General features: G+C 35.5%; 1 protein-coding gene across 1 annotated transcript; it reads right to left on the reverse strand.

Moving 5' to 3' along the window:
• Positions 1-1,447: 1,447 nt before the first annotated feature.
• Positions 1,448-15,904, reverse strand: LOC120350687 (beta-1,4-galactosyltransferase 4-like). The gene is made up of 4 exons (XM_039425261.1): positions 15,647-15,904; positions 14,815-15,096; positions 6,972-7,223; positions 1,448-1,826 (listed from the first exon to the last, which is right to left on the reverse strand). Exons 1-4 carry the CDS (start codon positions 15,648-15,650, stop codon positions 1,636-1,638), a joined length of 729 nt encoding a protein of 242 aa, XP_039281195.1. The 5' UTR covers positions 15,651-15,904; the 3' UTR covers positions 1,448-1,635.
• Positions 15,905-17,547: the final 1,643 nt, after the last annotated feature.

A 17,547-nucleotide genomic window follows, 5' to 3' on the forward strand; every position in this document is an offset into this window, starting at 1 on the left:
TAATTGTTGCTCTTTTAGTATCCTCCAAATAATAGATTGATTGACATTTAACTGCACTGACAATTTTCTTGTGTTCTTCTCGGGATGTTCATAAATTTCATTAAGAACTTGTTCTTCTAACTCAACAGTCTTAGTAGATCGGGGTCTGCCTGCATAAATGTGCTCTTTGGATATCAGAGAATCTGTCTCAGACAGACGTTGATGAATAGTGGCAAAAAACCTTGAACTTTGACATACTCGGTAAGGAAAGTTCTCTTGATACAAACGTCTTGCTTCAGTACTATTACAGTAGTGTCCCATTCCATACATTAAATGCATGTCAGCTAATTCGGAGTATGAATAATGTCTAAAATTACCTGCCATTTTTTAAAAAGTTAACACTTAACACAAAAGCAAAGTGAAATGGTTATAAATAACTGGTTAATAGGTTAACAAAAAACACAGCGCGGCTACAGTAGGCCTAACTTACAGTGTGTTTTTTTGTTCAACAGTGAGCTAAAATATTTCTGAAAATAATTTTCAGCTGATAATTTCTTTTAAATATTTTTTCATTTAAAACAAAATAAATCAGCTGTTTTGGTACAGCTGTTCTTAAAATCAATGTTCTATTTGCAATCAGCTACAACCTATGAGTTATTAGTTCTCTCCTCATAAAACAGCAAATTTTGTGGTGTAATGTACTACATACGAATACATTTTATACAACTTTTATCCAAATTTAGTTTACACAGCTTACATAATTCTTTTCAGAATTGAATTCTCCACAATTTTTATTGCAAAAAATTATTTGTTTACTGGTCATTAAAGAAAGTTATTGGGCATTAAACGTAGAAGTCTGTGTTTTCCTACTTGAATTTTTGCATATTTCAACTTTTTTCTCAAAAACTACTCACACTACAGCTTCCAGACTAGTTTTATTCAATTTTTCAGTTATTTTTTCATATGAATCCAGCATAAGTTTTTCAAAAACTAGTCCCCAACCAATTCAGCATCGGTGTATTTCACCAGAGGAACTGAATTCCAGGCGAAATCTTTCACTCTGTATAGCTCGCTAATGAAGCGTTTATGGATATATGTTTATAGGAACCTTTTTTCTTATTTTCACCTCTACTATCACGTATCAAATTATTTTACCATAATTATGAATCACCCTGTATATATATATATATATATATAATATAACATATATATATAATGCACTCACACATTATTAAGTATCATATTGAAATATGGCTTGACAGTATATACCGTATTTCAATTCACGTTATAAGCAAGTGACAGCAATAAGTGACGTTATAAGTCTCTTGCAAAAAAATAATAAATAGATAAAAATAAATGTTATTAGCTCAAAACTGAAGGTGTAACTCAATCTAATATGAAGTTACATTATACAGCAGCAAAAAAGAAAAAATTAATCTCCAACACGCATATAACAAGACTTGGTGTCATAACATTGGCAGAAATGTATAGCGTGAGTTCAGTAAAGCTAACGCATAAGGAGACAAATCCTGACTATCATATTATATTGTTTGAAATGGCAGCCAGATGCTATGTAATTGTGTAAACTCTAGTTTGAAATCTATTATTAATATGTCATAAATTTATAGGAAAGTAGATAATTATATCTGTGAAGTATTACTGATAACCCAATTTGTCAACAGCAATTCCAATGTGACGCGGCTGGTCTGCACAACTATACAAATTTCGATCATCTTCTGGAAGAAGGTCGACATCATGAAAAATAAAGCAACTGAATTGACCCGTTTTATTCACTTCAGCAAAGCCCGCATTCATTATCATAGCCTTATTGAATGGTCGTCCATCCTCTGGAAAAAATGCATAATTTTTTACTTTTACAAAAAAATATTTCCATGATCAAATTCATGAATAATTCATCACTTTTGTTTGTGGAGAACATAACATTCATGAGTGTTTGCCTTAGGTATGCCTTTTATAACATAAGGTAATGATTTGCAATTATAATCCCTAATCAATCACCCGCATTAGCCAAGCATAGATCTCATGTGGCTTTGTGGGTATCATATTCTCAGCAATAAAATGTTAGATGGTTGAGTATTTTGAAACTGAAGACACATTAAAATCTCATTAAGTTTTCATATCAACACTTGTCTGATCTGCTCAGAACCAAACCTGATTCTAGAGCAAGAAGTGTGGTAAGAACATGCATTCCTAGTTTCCTGTTCACTAGACAGAGTTTTTTAATCAGAGAACCACGAAAAAGTTTATGAATCATTCGTTCACAATGATTTACAGCATAAACTATTTTCATAGATGCAAAATATTTACTTTTCAAATTCAATTCAATTTCAATTTATTTCAAGAAACTAGGATTTATGACTGTGTTTGATGGCCTTTACATCTACAGAAAAATTTTACATATAAAAGATAACGAACACTCATTCAATAGGAAATCATGTTCACAATCACCATACAATATTTAGAAATGATTTCATGGTAATGGAACATAAAAGAGAAAAATTTGAACAAAGTCTAGCTTATATGGGATTGAAATTTATGAGGTACCTCCAGAGTAGCATCAGAAGCGAGACGGATAGGGCAAGATTCAAAATCGAGTTTATAAAGTACCTAATAGAGTTAGAAACTTATAGTTTTGAAGAATTTTACCGGGGGAATTAGGGATACAGTATCTAACTTGTTTGTTATTGTTTCTTTCTATATCTTCCTAGTTTTATGTTTAAGAATTAGAAGTATTGTTAAATGAGATGACGCATTCATGTACAATAGACATGTCTTGAATAAAGAGATTGATTGATTGCCAAAAAATTTTTTCTATTCAATAATAAATATAGTGATGAAGACTTTGAGTAGACCTAGGATGAACTGTATTGTTTCTTCGTGGATTTCAAGGGAGCGTACTGTAGTGTAGACAGAGTGGCTTTATTTTTCAAACTGAGTGTGTCAACAAAATTTATAGCGATTTTCGGAAGTTATACCAAATTACGATGTCCACCGTCTGGCATGGGTAATGTGGAAATTTCACAGATTATTTTGTAACTAAAAATGGATTAAAACAAGGTTGCGTGTTGTCCCCGTTGCTGTTCACGCTCTTTTCAAATGACTTGAGTGAGTTTATTGGTGGAGGTCTAATGTTGGTGAGAAGCTAATCAATTCGCTGTTATATGCTGATGACGTAGTTTTGATGTCTGAGAATCCTAGAAAGCTGCAATCAATGATAAATGAGTTGAAGGCATATTGTGTGAGGTTGAATCTCACAGTAAATATAACAAAATCCAAAATAGCCATTTTCAGAAGAGGAGGGAGATTAGGAGAAATAGATAGTGAAGTGGTAATATGGTCATGCAGCATCCAGATTTATAATTAATAGTGTGTGGCGTAAATTCTATTCAAATGATGAAGTACCTCTATCGATAAAATGGGGAATTTTTGAATCCATAAGTAGAGCTGTCTTGGTAACTTCTCAGGTATGCGGATATGAGGAGAGAGAAGAACTAAAATTATTTATCAGGTTCTCGTGAAGAAAATGTTTGGATTGCCTATTAATAGACCAAATCATATTATCTTCTATTTAGAGACTAGGAAGAACATGATGTGGCTGTAGACGTTAAAGACTCATATTACATAATGTATTGATCTCATTTGAGCTGCCAGTTAGCCGATATCGAGCAGCGATATATCGAAACAGATAATAGATTTAGGGTTAGATTGTAGGTTTATATAATAGATAAGTGTGGCTGGTATGCCGAATGAAGAAGGATATTGGGTGAGTTGGATATTGAACTGCCGATAACAGCGGACAACTGGCGAGCAGTGAACTTCAGGCAGGGGTGGGAGGCAACGTGGGAGCGGGCATTGACAAAAATAAAAGCGAAAGTCAAAGATAAATGGCTTGAAAGACGAGAGCCGTCACAGTTTCATAGGGTTTATGCAGCTTTGGAAATTGACGATAAGACCAAAGATTGCATAAATGATGGAACTAGACGGAATGTTATTGCGATGAGTTTTAAAGCCAGAGGAGGATTATTCTCACTAAATCATGGACCGCACAGAGAGGAGCTGATAGGTATTTGTTCTATTTTGAATAGCCGAGAAACGGAAAATACCTATCATTTTATAGTTGTTGTTCTATATTGAACGAAATGAGAAATAAATATCTGAAAAAGCGACAATATATAGATAAGAGACAGTGATTGATTATCTTTACGGAAAATGTTAGTCGAGCTTAGTGGGATATTTGTCAGAGGCCTTGAGGTATAGGCGAGGGTTAATTGCAGAGTTCAATTTTAATAAACAAAGGGGGGAAAAGCATTGACTAGAGATTATTCCATCACCTATGTATAATATAGAGTATTCGTATTATGAAAGTCCCTAGAGTATGATATAAGTCATTTTACCTATTTTGGTAGAATTTTATTCCTGTATTGAAAGAACGTCTATTTTTAATTTTTTACTTTCCTTGCCCTATTACCATAGGTAAGGAAAGTATTGCTTTCCGAAAAAAATTAAGGTACCCCAATTTCCAAATTTCTATACGTTTCAAGGTCCCCTGAGTCCAAAAAAGTGGTTTTTGGGTATTGGTCTGTATGTATGTATGTGTGTGTGTGTGTGTGTGTGTGTGTGTGTGTGTGTGTGTGTGTGTGTGTGTGTGTGTGTGTGTGTGTGTGTGTGTGTGTGTGTGTGTGTGTGTGTGTGTATGAGTGTATATGTACAATATAAGGATCCGACACGAACAATTTCGATCTGATGCAATTCAAGATGGTGGATAAAATGGTGAAAATGTTGTCAAAAACAGGGTTTTTGCGATTTTCTAGAAAACGGCTCCAACGATTTTGATTAAATTCATACTTAAAATAGTCATTGATAAGCTCTATCAACTGCCACAAGTCACATGTCTGTAAAAATTTCAGGACCTCCGCCCCATCTATGCAAAGTTCAATTATAGATTCCCAATTATCAGGCTTTAGATACAATTTAAACAAAAAATTCCAAGTGGAAAAGATTGAGCATGAAAATCTCTTCAATTAATGTTCAGTATAATTTTCACCTAAAATTGAAAATAAGCTCGAAATTCGAGAAAATGTTATTATTTCAATTACAAACTGTTGGCAACTTTTGATTCTATTAGATCATTCACTATGAAGAGATAGCTATCTTTGTGTGTCTCCAGCCTTATTGTCCTGTCACCAGCTGGCTTGGATCTTTGAATAGTAGACTTGAGATACGTGGGAACACTAGCGTCAGGTGATAAATTTTCATAACGGCAAGGAAAGTTGTGTGAGTACGCCACACCAGATTTTTAATTTTCTTAGAAAGGGTTTGAAGCTTTAATTATTATGCAACTTATAAAAACATTCATTAGTTTCATTATTGAAAGAAGTAATTATTATTATCAGCGTTTTTTTTGCTTTGTTATGTTTTTATTATTTATTAATGCAGTGTATAGCCTAGATGTACAAAGTGGATAGTTTTGTTTTGATTTTATATTTTTCAAAGATTAATACTAGGTACCGTACTTGTAATAGTAACGTTTTTCGGAGGAGACGATAAGTCGTCGGTCCGACTACCTAAAAGGTATTCGTGATCTCTCATCATCATCCCTCTCACTCATTACCCACGCACAAGCCTAAGAGCTTATGTGGATATCACCCTCAGTATTATTACCGTATTATTAAATAGAACTATGACGTACTTAATATATTGCTATGACGTTGACAAATTTTCTTTGTTCAAATTTTTAATTTGTGAGTAGAAGCGTGTTCACTCACACTTGATTATTTCTATTTAGGTACTCATTTATTTCATTTTGGTATCATTTATCAGTATCTTTAAATATTGAAACAGTTTGAGATATCAATGTGCGGGTTTCGCCATAAATTTTCTTTTGAAATTCTGTATCGAAATCATGACTGTATCGCACGACCAGATGTTCCCATTTGAAAAAATGAAGTTGGATTCAAATCAATAAGCTGAATTCGAAATGAAGTTGGATTCATATGAAGGATCCAAGATTGCGGACAAAAGTTTTGAAGCGAAAGAAAGTAGTTTTTTCAATTCGAATAGGATCTCCATGGAACCTTCTGTTATATCATACTTGTAAAAGAAATATTTAGCTGTTTCCATAATAATTCTCACCAACTCTGTATAATTACAAGTCTGCGGATTTCAGAGATCAATACAACAGTTCGTGAGCGAGTTCTCCAACCCAGGAGGTTACTGCTAGTTTATTAGTGTCGTGTTGGAGTTATCATTCAGCCACATTGACGCTCTGTCTACCCGAAAGTTTCTCAGTATTTTGTTAAAAAATGTGTACATAAAGACATAAATATAGTTAATTGAGAATTGTGTTAATTCGAATTAAAATATGATCGAGTTTATCAATAACCCGGCTGACGGCTTCGGCTATGCCTACAGAACGTTTTTTACTTTGTAATTTGTGTGCAGAGAGGAAAATATACTGCGAGAATGATTTTTTAATTTTGTTTCTTTTTAACTAGGTACCTTTTTGAGTTGCATAATTTTCATTTTCTGTTGTTATATTTTAAAAGTGCATATAAAGTTCTAGCCTATTCTATTCTATTAACTTTTTAAATATTTGAGGGTTTACATCTATTAAGATATAACTTATTAGCAAAAAAAAATTTGATTAACTTGAAGACATTATTAACATTTTGAATAGAATGAGGACTATTTCATAATTTCTTGTGGAATTATTATTTATAGCATTTGGCATATAAATTCTTTATTTATTTTATTTATAGGCTATTCATTTCTCTTGATTTTTATTGTTCTCTCTATTACTCTATTTATTTAGCTATATTTTAACAATTTCGCAGGTGTTCCAATAATTATTTTGATAGGAATTCCTTCAAATAAATCCTTACACAGTTGACTAAAGCAGTTTGGAGGTGTAGCATATAGTAAGTATACATGCAATCTTCAGAAAAAAATTGAGTGAAAACTTTGGTACCTACCTTTTTGATCAACGACAAATATGCCATAACTGTTCTGCTGGCGTTGCAGGAATGGATGCAAGTGCCTCAGCAGAGCTCTGAGATGCTCATCTCGGTCGTGGCAAGGAACTATTATAGCTATATGATGTCTTGCCGTGCAATTGTTGGGCTGCCAAGAGCCTCCCAAGGCTGGCAGTGCTTCAACCATTTTCAGTTCATCCTCCACATTGGAAATAGATTCTGGTATAACATGCGTTGGTTTGAATTCTCCTCCTTCAATAATGAAACATTACTGTGTTGTGTATCCATGCTTTTCCACTATTAATCTCAAATTTGATAAAAACACACTTTCGAGGGGATAAAGTTTCCACAGCCCGAAGATGACCCATAATAGGTCGCAACATCGTCACTGCAAAAAAGTAAGCTTTTCACTTCGAAAGCGTGTTTTTTTAATTCATTGAAACATTAATTCAGATTATTTCCAAATATTATATCCCAATGTACCTAGAATACATATAGAAATAGAAATGTATTCTAGGTAGGTACATTGTTATAGCCTATATTTTATAAGACATTATTCTATATCCTAGCTTATGACGTGTGATAAATTTATCAAAGAATAATAATATTTCAAAGTAGTCTATTCCTCATTACGAGTTGAAAAATGATTCTTGGTATTAGTATTGCAGCTCAGTATTGCGCTAGAACTCGTAGAGAACGGACGTATAGTGGAGTAGTAATAGTGTAGTGTAGAAGTAGTGAGTCAGCAGTTGTTTGTTCGCGATTAAAAGTGGAACAAAAATATTGCATCGAGTATCGGTCGTCAACCGCGGTATTTTATGCAAGCAAAGCGACCTGCTTTTCGCGGCGGTAATATAGCTCCGTTCGCGTTTCCGTGTGCGTGAGTGTTGATTACGAGTGCTGTTTGAAATGTATGGTAGCGAAATCGCACTATGTCCGACTTAGTGAAGCCACCAAGTTTTCCTGCATCAGAGCAAGAAGAAAGGGAAGCCACTAACGAGAGCATGGACACCAACAACATGGCAAATACACCAGAGATCCAGTGTTCACCGGATCAATACATAAAAGCAAATAAACTCAAATCTTCAGCCGAGCAGGTACTTTTCATCGCCTGGAAGGAATCTGATGAGAAGAGGAAGGAGCTAGAGAGAAGCAACGCCGAACTCTTGCAAAAAATGCAGGATTTGGAAAAAAGATTTCTCAATATTGAGATAAAGATCCATAGCCCACAGCCTACTAGCTCAGCAGCCGAGAACTACTCGACAAATGAAGAAGAATTGGCTAAAGAAACTGAATGGATCAGAACTCATACTAAGCGGGCTACCAAGAAGAGGAAGCTTAGCACCCCATCGCCAGAAATCAAAAATGAGTCTGCAAAAAAGAAGCAACAAAATTTGAATAATAAAATCACTCCTGTGGAAAAACCAATCAGTGAGGAGGAGAAGAGGAAGAAGAAAGAAATGCCACCACCGCCAATCATTGTGGATGGTATTAAGAATCTGAATGTACTTCTTACGAGTTTGAAAAAAGTGTCACCAGCTGACAAATTTAGGATTAAACTGTTAAGTAAAGAAACATTTAAAGTAAATGCAGTTGATTCGGAAACTTATCGGAATATTACCAGAGAATTGATTAAAGATGGGCTCAACTGGCACTCCTATGAAGATAAACCAAGTCGAGACCAATAAGAGTGATGATTAAAAAGCTTCATCACTCTTGTAGTACAGAAATGATTCTGGAAGATTTGAAAGTAAGAGGATTGAAAGTTCTAGAAGTTGTAAACAAGCTGAGGTGGAAGACAAGAGAACCATTAGATATGTTCATGGTATCATTCAGCGCGGAAGAAGATATAAAAACAGTATTTGAATTGAAAAATATACTTGGCTGTAGAGTGGAAGTTGAAGCATTGAAGAAGGCCAATCTGATACCGCAATGCAAACGTTGCCAAGCATACGCCACACTCAAAAATATTGTAACAAGGAGCCTATAGTCCAGGCGCTGGCTTACATTGAGCATACATGAGAGAGGCAGAGAATTTGACTTCGGATTATTGTTAGGGGGTCTTTAGTGTATATGAAACTCGATGTCGTCACGTCCCAGGGTGGTCGACAGATTGGGGGGAGGGGGGTAAGTTGTAAAAAACGCGCGCTTATAAAATCGCCTGTCCTGCAGTTACTATTCATAGTACAGCTTTGACTTTTTTCTCAATATTATGTACTTATAACTGGCTTTCAATGTGGTCCTCTACATTTTTGCGATAAACCGCATAGTTTTTCCGCAAAAAAATAAAATATCTCGAAAAATGTATTTTTTTATTATGGACTTTTTGTTATTTCTTGAATATTTAAGTCGTTAGCCGACTTAGAGGAAAAGGTTCCCAATAAACGTTGTAGGCCGTTTCTTCCTGAATTCAATGATATATATAAGGCTTTCCTAAAATGGCTGATACTATATAAATAAATCTTAGTATGTTGACATCATTATGGGATATCACTGGAGATTGTGAAGAAAGACATCGAAGGAAGTAAAACAAGAATAATGAGAGATAAGAATGATATCCAGGAGCATAACCTTCTCACGAGAACATTACATTTTTCTTCATGACTCTGATGGACAACAGAATCTGCATAATGTTATCAATGGTCTGGAAGCAAGTGAAGAAGTGTGTGATTCTCTTTTGAATGTATAAAGAAATAGTTATTCGGTCTTCAACGATTTTTATCTGAGCATAGTTGTGGCAAATTGTACGAGTAAAAGTGTATTCTCACCTATAAAAAGAAACAGAGTTCTGTCATTCTCCACGATGCAATCAAACAAAAAATCCTAGTCTTAGTTCATTCTAGAACAAAAAGATCTGATCTCTGTATTTTTACTAGGTAGCTGTTTAAATATAATTCAGCATTGAAGTTTTAGTGCAGTATGCATTTCTACAATAACCGCAATCTCTGTCAACATCTGATGGATATTTGAAAAAAACGCTTAATCTCACTTGGCCCATGAAATAATTACAGTAGTGGAACTAGTTGTGGATTTGACTAGATCCTTAAATATCGTTGACAAATTCGCATAATGATGACATGGCTCTCCTGAATTCAACTCCTACTTCACTTTTCAAAACTTTCAATACGCTGCAAGATTATGGAAACTGTGATGAGAAGAGTTATGAAAATTCTCAATGAAGATGGAGTGATACAGGTGGACATAGTTTTTCATGTCTATAGTCTAAATTCAAAAAAAGGTAGTGAACATACTAGAAGCAGCAGAGTAAAAGAATCACTCCAATAATATGCTCTCCAAACCATCGAGACTTGATTTTTAAATCTGTGGCAGAGATTTATTAATGTAACATGCAATAATCTATAAAGGAATAATCCATACGTTAGCTACGTGCAGGTATACATCCATTCATTCATTTGTGGATGGAATTATAAATCATATAAATATGTTTGGGAAAGATTAACAGGCATGGCCCAAAACTATTACAACTATGGGAACTATGGGAACATTCTATTCCCAAATTTTGATACTGAATAACTTGTTACCATTTCAAACAGTCATTTCTTAGTTTCCTTGCAGAATGAGATGAAGTTTGTAATTTTGACCATAATTTGTATATTATGATGAGAATTATCAATTATTGAGGCTTGAGAGTTGAAAAATCGTGTTCAGCGACCGAAAATACATAAGATAGCGTTTCTGAAATACATAATTTGAAAGCATAGAATAGTAGGAGCGATGCGATAGACAGGCCACTACGCGCATTAATCATGGGGGAGGACCGCGCCGCAGCGTAACAGTGCTACTTATCCCCCTCCCACCGCCGCATCTATGATCGTAACCCCCAAACTATATATATCATTGAATTCAGGAAGAAACGGCCTACAACGTTTATTGGGAACCTTTTCCTCTAAGTCGACTAACGACTTAAATATTCAAGAAATAACAAAAAGTCCATAATAAAAAAATACATTTTTCGAGATATTTTATTTTTTTGCGGAAAAACTATGCGGTTTATCGCAAAAATGTAGAGGACCACATTGAAAGCCAGTTATAAGTACATAATATTGAGAAAAAAGTCAAAGCTGTACTATGAATAGTAACTGCAGGACAGGCGATTTTATAAGCGCGCGTTTTTTACAACTTACCCCCCTCCCACCAATCTGTCGACCACCCTGGGACGTGACGACATCGAGTTTCATATACACTAAAGACCCCCTAACAATAATTCGAAGTCAAATTCTCTGCCTCTCTCATGTATGCTCAATGTAAGCCAGCGCCTGGACTACTAGGTGTGTTAAGTGTGCAGGTAAACACCAAACAAAGGAATGTTCGAAACCCAACGATGCTCTACCAAAATGTATTCATTGCGGTGAAGCACATCCAGCCAGCTGTCGAGGTTGCACTGTTGCAATCGAATTGCAAAAAATCAGGAATTCTACTAAAACAAAAACTATTGCAGATTCACGAAAGAAAATCATTCAAAATATCCCACCAAGAATCACGGAAAATACAGAAGCTCACAATCCAAACAATGGTAGTGCAGTTAAGAAATTGACTTTCGCCCAGATTGTCTCAAAAGAAAATAGATCGAAATTGGAAGAGCCAAAAAGTGAAGTGGAAGAAGGCACCAATAATATTTTGCAGCTAATCTTGGCAAAACTGGATAGACAAGAGCAAATAATCACCTCTCTACAATCTAAATTTCAGAAGTTAGAACAGAGTAGACTACTGAAATTCAAATGATTCATTCACTAAAAATAATGGAATGGATTTTTACAACGGCAACAGGAGTTAGAAGTAGTTCTAGACATAGAAAAAATAGATATATGTCTTATATCTGAAACTCACTTTACAAATCAATCGTTTATCAAATTCAAAGGCTTTAAGATCTATCATGCTTTACATCCCAGCAATGTCGCGAGGGGTGGGAGTGCCATCATTATCAGAGACAATCTACAACATCATGAAGAAGTGAAACATGAAAGTGATAGAATTCAATTGATAGGTGTAGCAGTTCAAGCAGTAAATTATAACTTTGTTGTTGCAGCTATTTACTGTCCTCCCATATATTCCATCAGAAGAGAGGAGAATTCGACATTGCTTGATATGTTAGGAGAAAAATTCATTCTTGGTGGTGATTTCAATGCAAAGCACGCGCATTGGGGATCGCGCTTAACAACTCACAAGGGAAGACAGCTCTTCGAAGCAATGAAAGAGATGAGGTGTGAAGCTCTTTCAACTGGTAAACCAACCTACTGGCCCACCGATACGAGGAAAATCCCAGATCTCATAGATTTCTTCCTGACAAAAAATATATCAGTTAATTATTTGCATTTAGAGGATAGTTTCGACCTTAATTCCGACCACTCCCCCATCATTATGACTCTGAGTGATTCAATTCTACGGAAGGAAAATACTTGTCCAGCGTTAGCAAATAGCCGCACTGATTGGGATGGCTTCCAACAGATGCTGGAGGAAAGAATAGAATTGAACTCACCATTAAGGAACGAAGAACATAATATTGATCGGGAGTTGGAGAAGTTTGTGACTGATATCCAACAGGCAGCATGGTGTAATACCCCACAAATCAGAAGAAGAACCACTGGAAATAATCACCCTGCGGAAATCAGAGAATTGATTGTTGAAAAACGAAGAGCTAGAAGGAGATGGCAGCAATCACGTTCCCCCCAAGACAAAAGAGTTTTGAACAATTTAACTCAAGAACTAAGGCGAGAGATTCAATGTATCAAGGAAGAATCAATTAATAGTTACTTGAGAAACTTGACAGCAGAATTCAGCACGGACTACTCACTCTGGAAGGCAGCTAAAAAAATAAAACGAACCATTCAACAATCTCCTCCTCTCAGAAAGCAGGACAGACAATGGGCGAGGAGTAGTGATGAAAAGGCACAGACATTTGCGGATCATCTTGTAAACGTTTTCCAGCCAATCAACTCAGGTGAAGACGAAACTTTAGAAGCGGATGAGAATATCTTACAGCCGAATCAAGAAATAATGCGTGTCACAGTAGAAGAAGTGAAAAGAGAAATAAGAAATCTGAATAACAAAAAACCCCTGGATTTGACATGATAACCGGCTCAGTCCTCAAACACCTACCAAGGAAAGCAATAGTGAAATTAACAAAAATTTTGAATGCTTCTTTCAGACTAAAATTCGTACCAGGAATATGGAAAGTAGCAGAGGTTATAATGCTACTGAAGCCAGGTAAAGAGCCACATGAAGTATCATCATATAGGCCAATATCATTGTTACCGGTCCTATCCAAGTTGTTTGAAAGGATTTTACTTAGTAGGCTAAAACCAATAATTGAGAGACAGCACATACTTCCAAATCATCAATTTGGCTTCAGAGTGAAACACTCAACAATAGATCAAGTGCATCGGATTATAAATGTAATAGAGAAGTGCTTAGAAGAGAAAAAAATTTGCTCAGCAGCTTTCCTTGATATAGGGCAAGCTTTTGATAAAGTATGGCATGAAGGTCTCATTTTCAAGCTCATAAAAGTGCTACCAAAGCAATATACAGATATATTACAATCCTATCTCACTGACAGATACTTTAGGGTCAGGCATGAAAGTTCATATTCTGATTTGAAGGAAATTAAAGCAGGAGTTCCTCAAGGCAGTGTTCTGGGACCAGTTCTTTACCTACTCTATACCAGCGATATTCCCAGCCTTGATGAGAATACTACAGCAACATTTGCAGACGACACAGCCATATTATCAGTAGACAGTAATATACATATTGCAACAGAGAAACTACAGAGATCCATCAACAAAATTCAAGATTGGACTAGAAAGTGGAGAATGAAATTGAATGAAACAAAGTCGATTCACATCAATTTTACCAATAAGAAGGACCTGCCCATACCAATAACTATCAACAACCAAGTTGTACCATATGCTAATGATGCCAAGTATCTAGGTATGACCTTGGACGCAAAGCTTCAATGGAAGGCCCATGTCAAGAAGAAGAGAGAAGAGCTTGGAATAAAATATAAAAAGCTGTATTGGCTGATCGGAAGAAACTCTGTCCTTTCAATCCGAAACAAAGTACTTCTGTACAAACAGATATTAAAGCCAGTATGGACGTATGGTATACAACTTTGGAGGTGTACCAAAGAAAGCAACATCAATATCATTCAACGTTTTCAAAACAAAGTGCTAAGGAACATTGTGGATGCTCCTTGGTATGTCAGGAACAGCGATCTTCATAGAGACCTTCACGTCGATCTGGTATCCACCGAGATCCAGAGGCATGCGGAGAGGCACGAGGGGCGACTGCACCAACATGACAACGTCGAGGCGATCCAGCTGCTAGACAATGGAGGGTTGGTGCGGAGGCTCAAAAGGAGGAAACCGTTTGAACTAGTGTAGTGCTTGTTCAAGTAGTGTCCAGTGAAAGAGCAAAGCAGTGATTGAGTGAATCTAGCTTCTATAGTGCAGTCAATAAGTGAACATATTAATTAAACAATAGCAGTAAGAGTTTCTAATGAGAAATTCACTGTTCAATTTTTCAAGTAGTAATTTAGGATAGAAAAAATTAGCTCATTAGTCTTTAGACTAGATGGCTATAGTATTGACCAATAGAAAAAAAAAGTATTGCAGCTAGACGACTAGCAATACAACAATAGCTTAAAACATTTACTGGATAAGCTACAACTATTGCTATTATTTGTCTAGCTGTAAATTATTGTTTAATCTGTTTACACTGTATGATTCAATATTGATAACCTACTGTTCAATTATACTGTTTTTATAGAAAGTAGTCTTCATCAGCTTCTACATGAAAAAAATTGGTTGGATTAATTGGATTTACTTACTCAAATGTGGTGAAACAAGGGGACAAAGACCCTTTTCATTGGAGCTTGAAACATTCCCATTCTTTGCCGAAAGATTATGATCACCAAAGGTTCCAGTGGCTATGGTTTCCTCATTTCCATTGATGCTTCCATTTGAGTATTGATGATCAATAATAAATATCTGCTGATGCACAATCGTAGTTTTCAAGTAGATGTAATAAAGAAGGACACATCCAGCCAACAGAATTAGGACTGATCTAACCAGAAGAGATTTTCGAGAGAATGCTGAGAAACGTTTATTCACTGAAACAAAGAAAAATATCACAGGTTAAAATATGCAATTTATTGAAATTTGGATGTTTTGAATTGAAGGTAAATCAACAAAACATTTGATAATGGTAAAATAGATAGGAAACGTTGGGGCTGAAAAAAAATTTCTTCAATCATATATTAGTTTTGTACTGATAAAATGTTTTTGTTCAAGGTCTAAAGTGGAAATAATATGCACAACATTCTCAGAAATATTTCCATGAACTAAATTTATAGAGAGATGTAATGGATTAACTATTTTGAAAAAAATGTTCTGCACTACCTTTTCGATATGCAACCTACACTGTTTAGGGAATCAACATAAATTTGACACAAGCAACTAAGAAGTAGGTCTATAATATAGGAACATTAATGATTTTAAAATACCTATACATTTTAAATTTATTGGTAGCTCGAAGTTCGATTTTTATCCAGTAATCCAACTCAGTTTCAAATAAGAATCAGACTTTAAAAATATATAAGTATAATATAGATAAATAAAGTATAAATGTCTTAAGAATGAATAAAATCTTATCAGACTCACCCATTTTCAATGCTGAGACTCAATCCGGAATCAGTGGTGCTGTGTAGGATCATCAGAACAAAACCGACTAATCCGAAAAAATATGAGTTGGTTTATAATGTGTTTGCAAAGTATCCAGTTATGAGTGTGCTATATAAGTTGACGTTTGAAATTTTACAATTTAAATGAATCAAACAAAAAGGCATCAGCTACTCTCTCTGAATTTTAACATATATGTACAGTGAACGATACTGTAGTTAATGTGTTCAGAAATAAACTATGATTTGAATAGTGTGGAACCGAATAATCCATCCTCATTATCATAAGCGTCATTGACGAATCAATGTGAATAGAAGATTAGATAGCTTCAGATACATGTGGCATAAATTGATCGGTGTTTTCTAGGCCTATTATGTGTATGCAGCAAGAAGCCGCAAAGGATTACCTATTCTTCTTCTTAAGGTGCCTGTCCGTTTCGAACGTTGGCGATCATATTGGCTATGATGACTTTGTTAGTTGCGCTCCGGAACAATTGAATGGAGGTTTTTCCAAACCAGGCTCTCAGGTTGGCCAGCCAGGATATTCTTCTTCGACCTGGGGCTCTCCTGCCTTCTATTTTGCCCTGCAGTATGGTCTGCAATAGCTCATATCTGCCCCTATTGCGCATTATGTGGCCCAAGTATTGCAACTTCCTGAATTTTATGATGTTAACCAGTTCTGGGGCCATATTCATCCTCCTCAACACCTCCTGATTGGTAATTCTATCAGTCCATGGTATCCTCAGGATTCTCCTATACAGCCATAACTCAAATGCTTGGAGCTTTGCTACTGTGCTTTGCTTTAGAGTCCATGATTCAACACCATACAACAGTACTGAATACACATAGCACTTCAGTAATCGAATCTTCGTATGCAAGGTGAGGTCATGGCTCTTGGTATTACCTATAGGAATACCTATATAAGGAATACCTATAGGTATAGGTAGGTATAGTATTCCAAATAGACTTCGTTTGAAGCACTAAATATGATTGTCTCATTTTTCGTTTCTTGAACTATTAAATATAGGCCTATTATTGACTCGGTCACAATTTCAATTTAGAAGGATTATAATATCCAATATTTTTCAACAAGGTACTATCAGAGACAAGCAATATAACTCATGCTTATAAGAGATATGAAGGTATAATATATTGTGAGGCAATTTAGTTGTAGTATACAAATTAGTTGTATTGTGATCTAGAACACCATTGCGGATATTAGCAGCGTCTTCATAGAACCCAATATTATTTACACAAAAAAAGGAAATAATTTGATTGATTGAATAATGAAACCTTGGTAGGTAGATACCTGTTTGATCAACGAGAAACATGGTATAGCTGGTCGGCTGACGTTGCAGGAATGGATGCAAGGTCCTGAGCAAAAGTTTGAGCCGCTTTTCACGGGCCTGGCAAGGAACTATACCATATCTATAGGCCTATTGTTTCTTGCCGTGCAATATTGTGGGGCTGTCAAAAGCCTGCAAAGGCTGGCAATGATCTGCCCACTTTCAGTTCACCCTCCACATCCGAAATAGATTTTGGTACGGTATATTGAAGTATGATTTGAATAAATTTAACTTTCAAACCACCCTCATCCCTTTAGCACGAGGGGCAGGGATGGGGAACTTTAGATATGTTCACTTCCTAATTAATCCCAACAAAGCTGCAAAGTCAAAAATTCTGTTCAAAACATTCCCTCCAAATTCCATTGTCAATTAGTCTATTGTTGCAAAACTGGAGATTTCACACTATAGTCTGTGTAAAATAAGTTGAGACTTGGCCCTCCATCCGAAGAAATTACAAGGTTGATAATAATTAGTGTGAAATTGCAACTTTCTCAAACTTTCAATTCAACGTCAGAATTGGATGTAGAATATCATCCCC

The sequence above is a fragment of the Nilaparvata lugens genome, chromosome 3 (genome assembly GCF_014356525.2).
Source record: "Nilaparvata lugens isolate BPH chromosome 3, ASM1435652v1, whole genome shotgun sequence".
Taxonomy (NCBI): domain Eukaryota; kingdom Metazoa; phylum Arthropoda; class Insecta; order Hemiptera; family Delphacidae; genus Nilaparvata; species Nilaparvata lugens.

What these genes read in the sequence shown, in the direction of transcription:
- LOC120350687 (XM_039425261.1), bottom strand. An exon ending in CCTTGTTTCACCACATTTGA is followed by an intron (nt 7,224 to 14,814) that starts GTAAGTAAATCC and finishes TCATTATTGAAG; the next exon opens with GAGGAGAATTCAAACCAACG. An exon ending in ATTTGTCGTTGATCAAAAAG is followed by an intron (nt 1,827 to 6,971) that starts GTAGGTACCAAA and finishes CATTTTTTCCAG; the next exon opens with AGGATGGACGACCATTCAAT.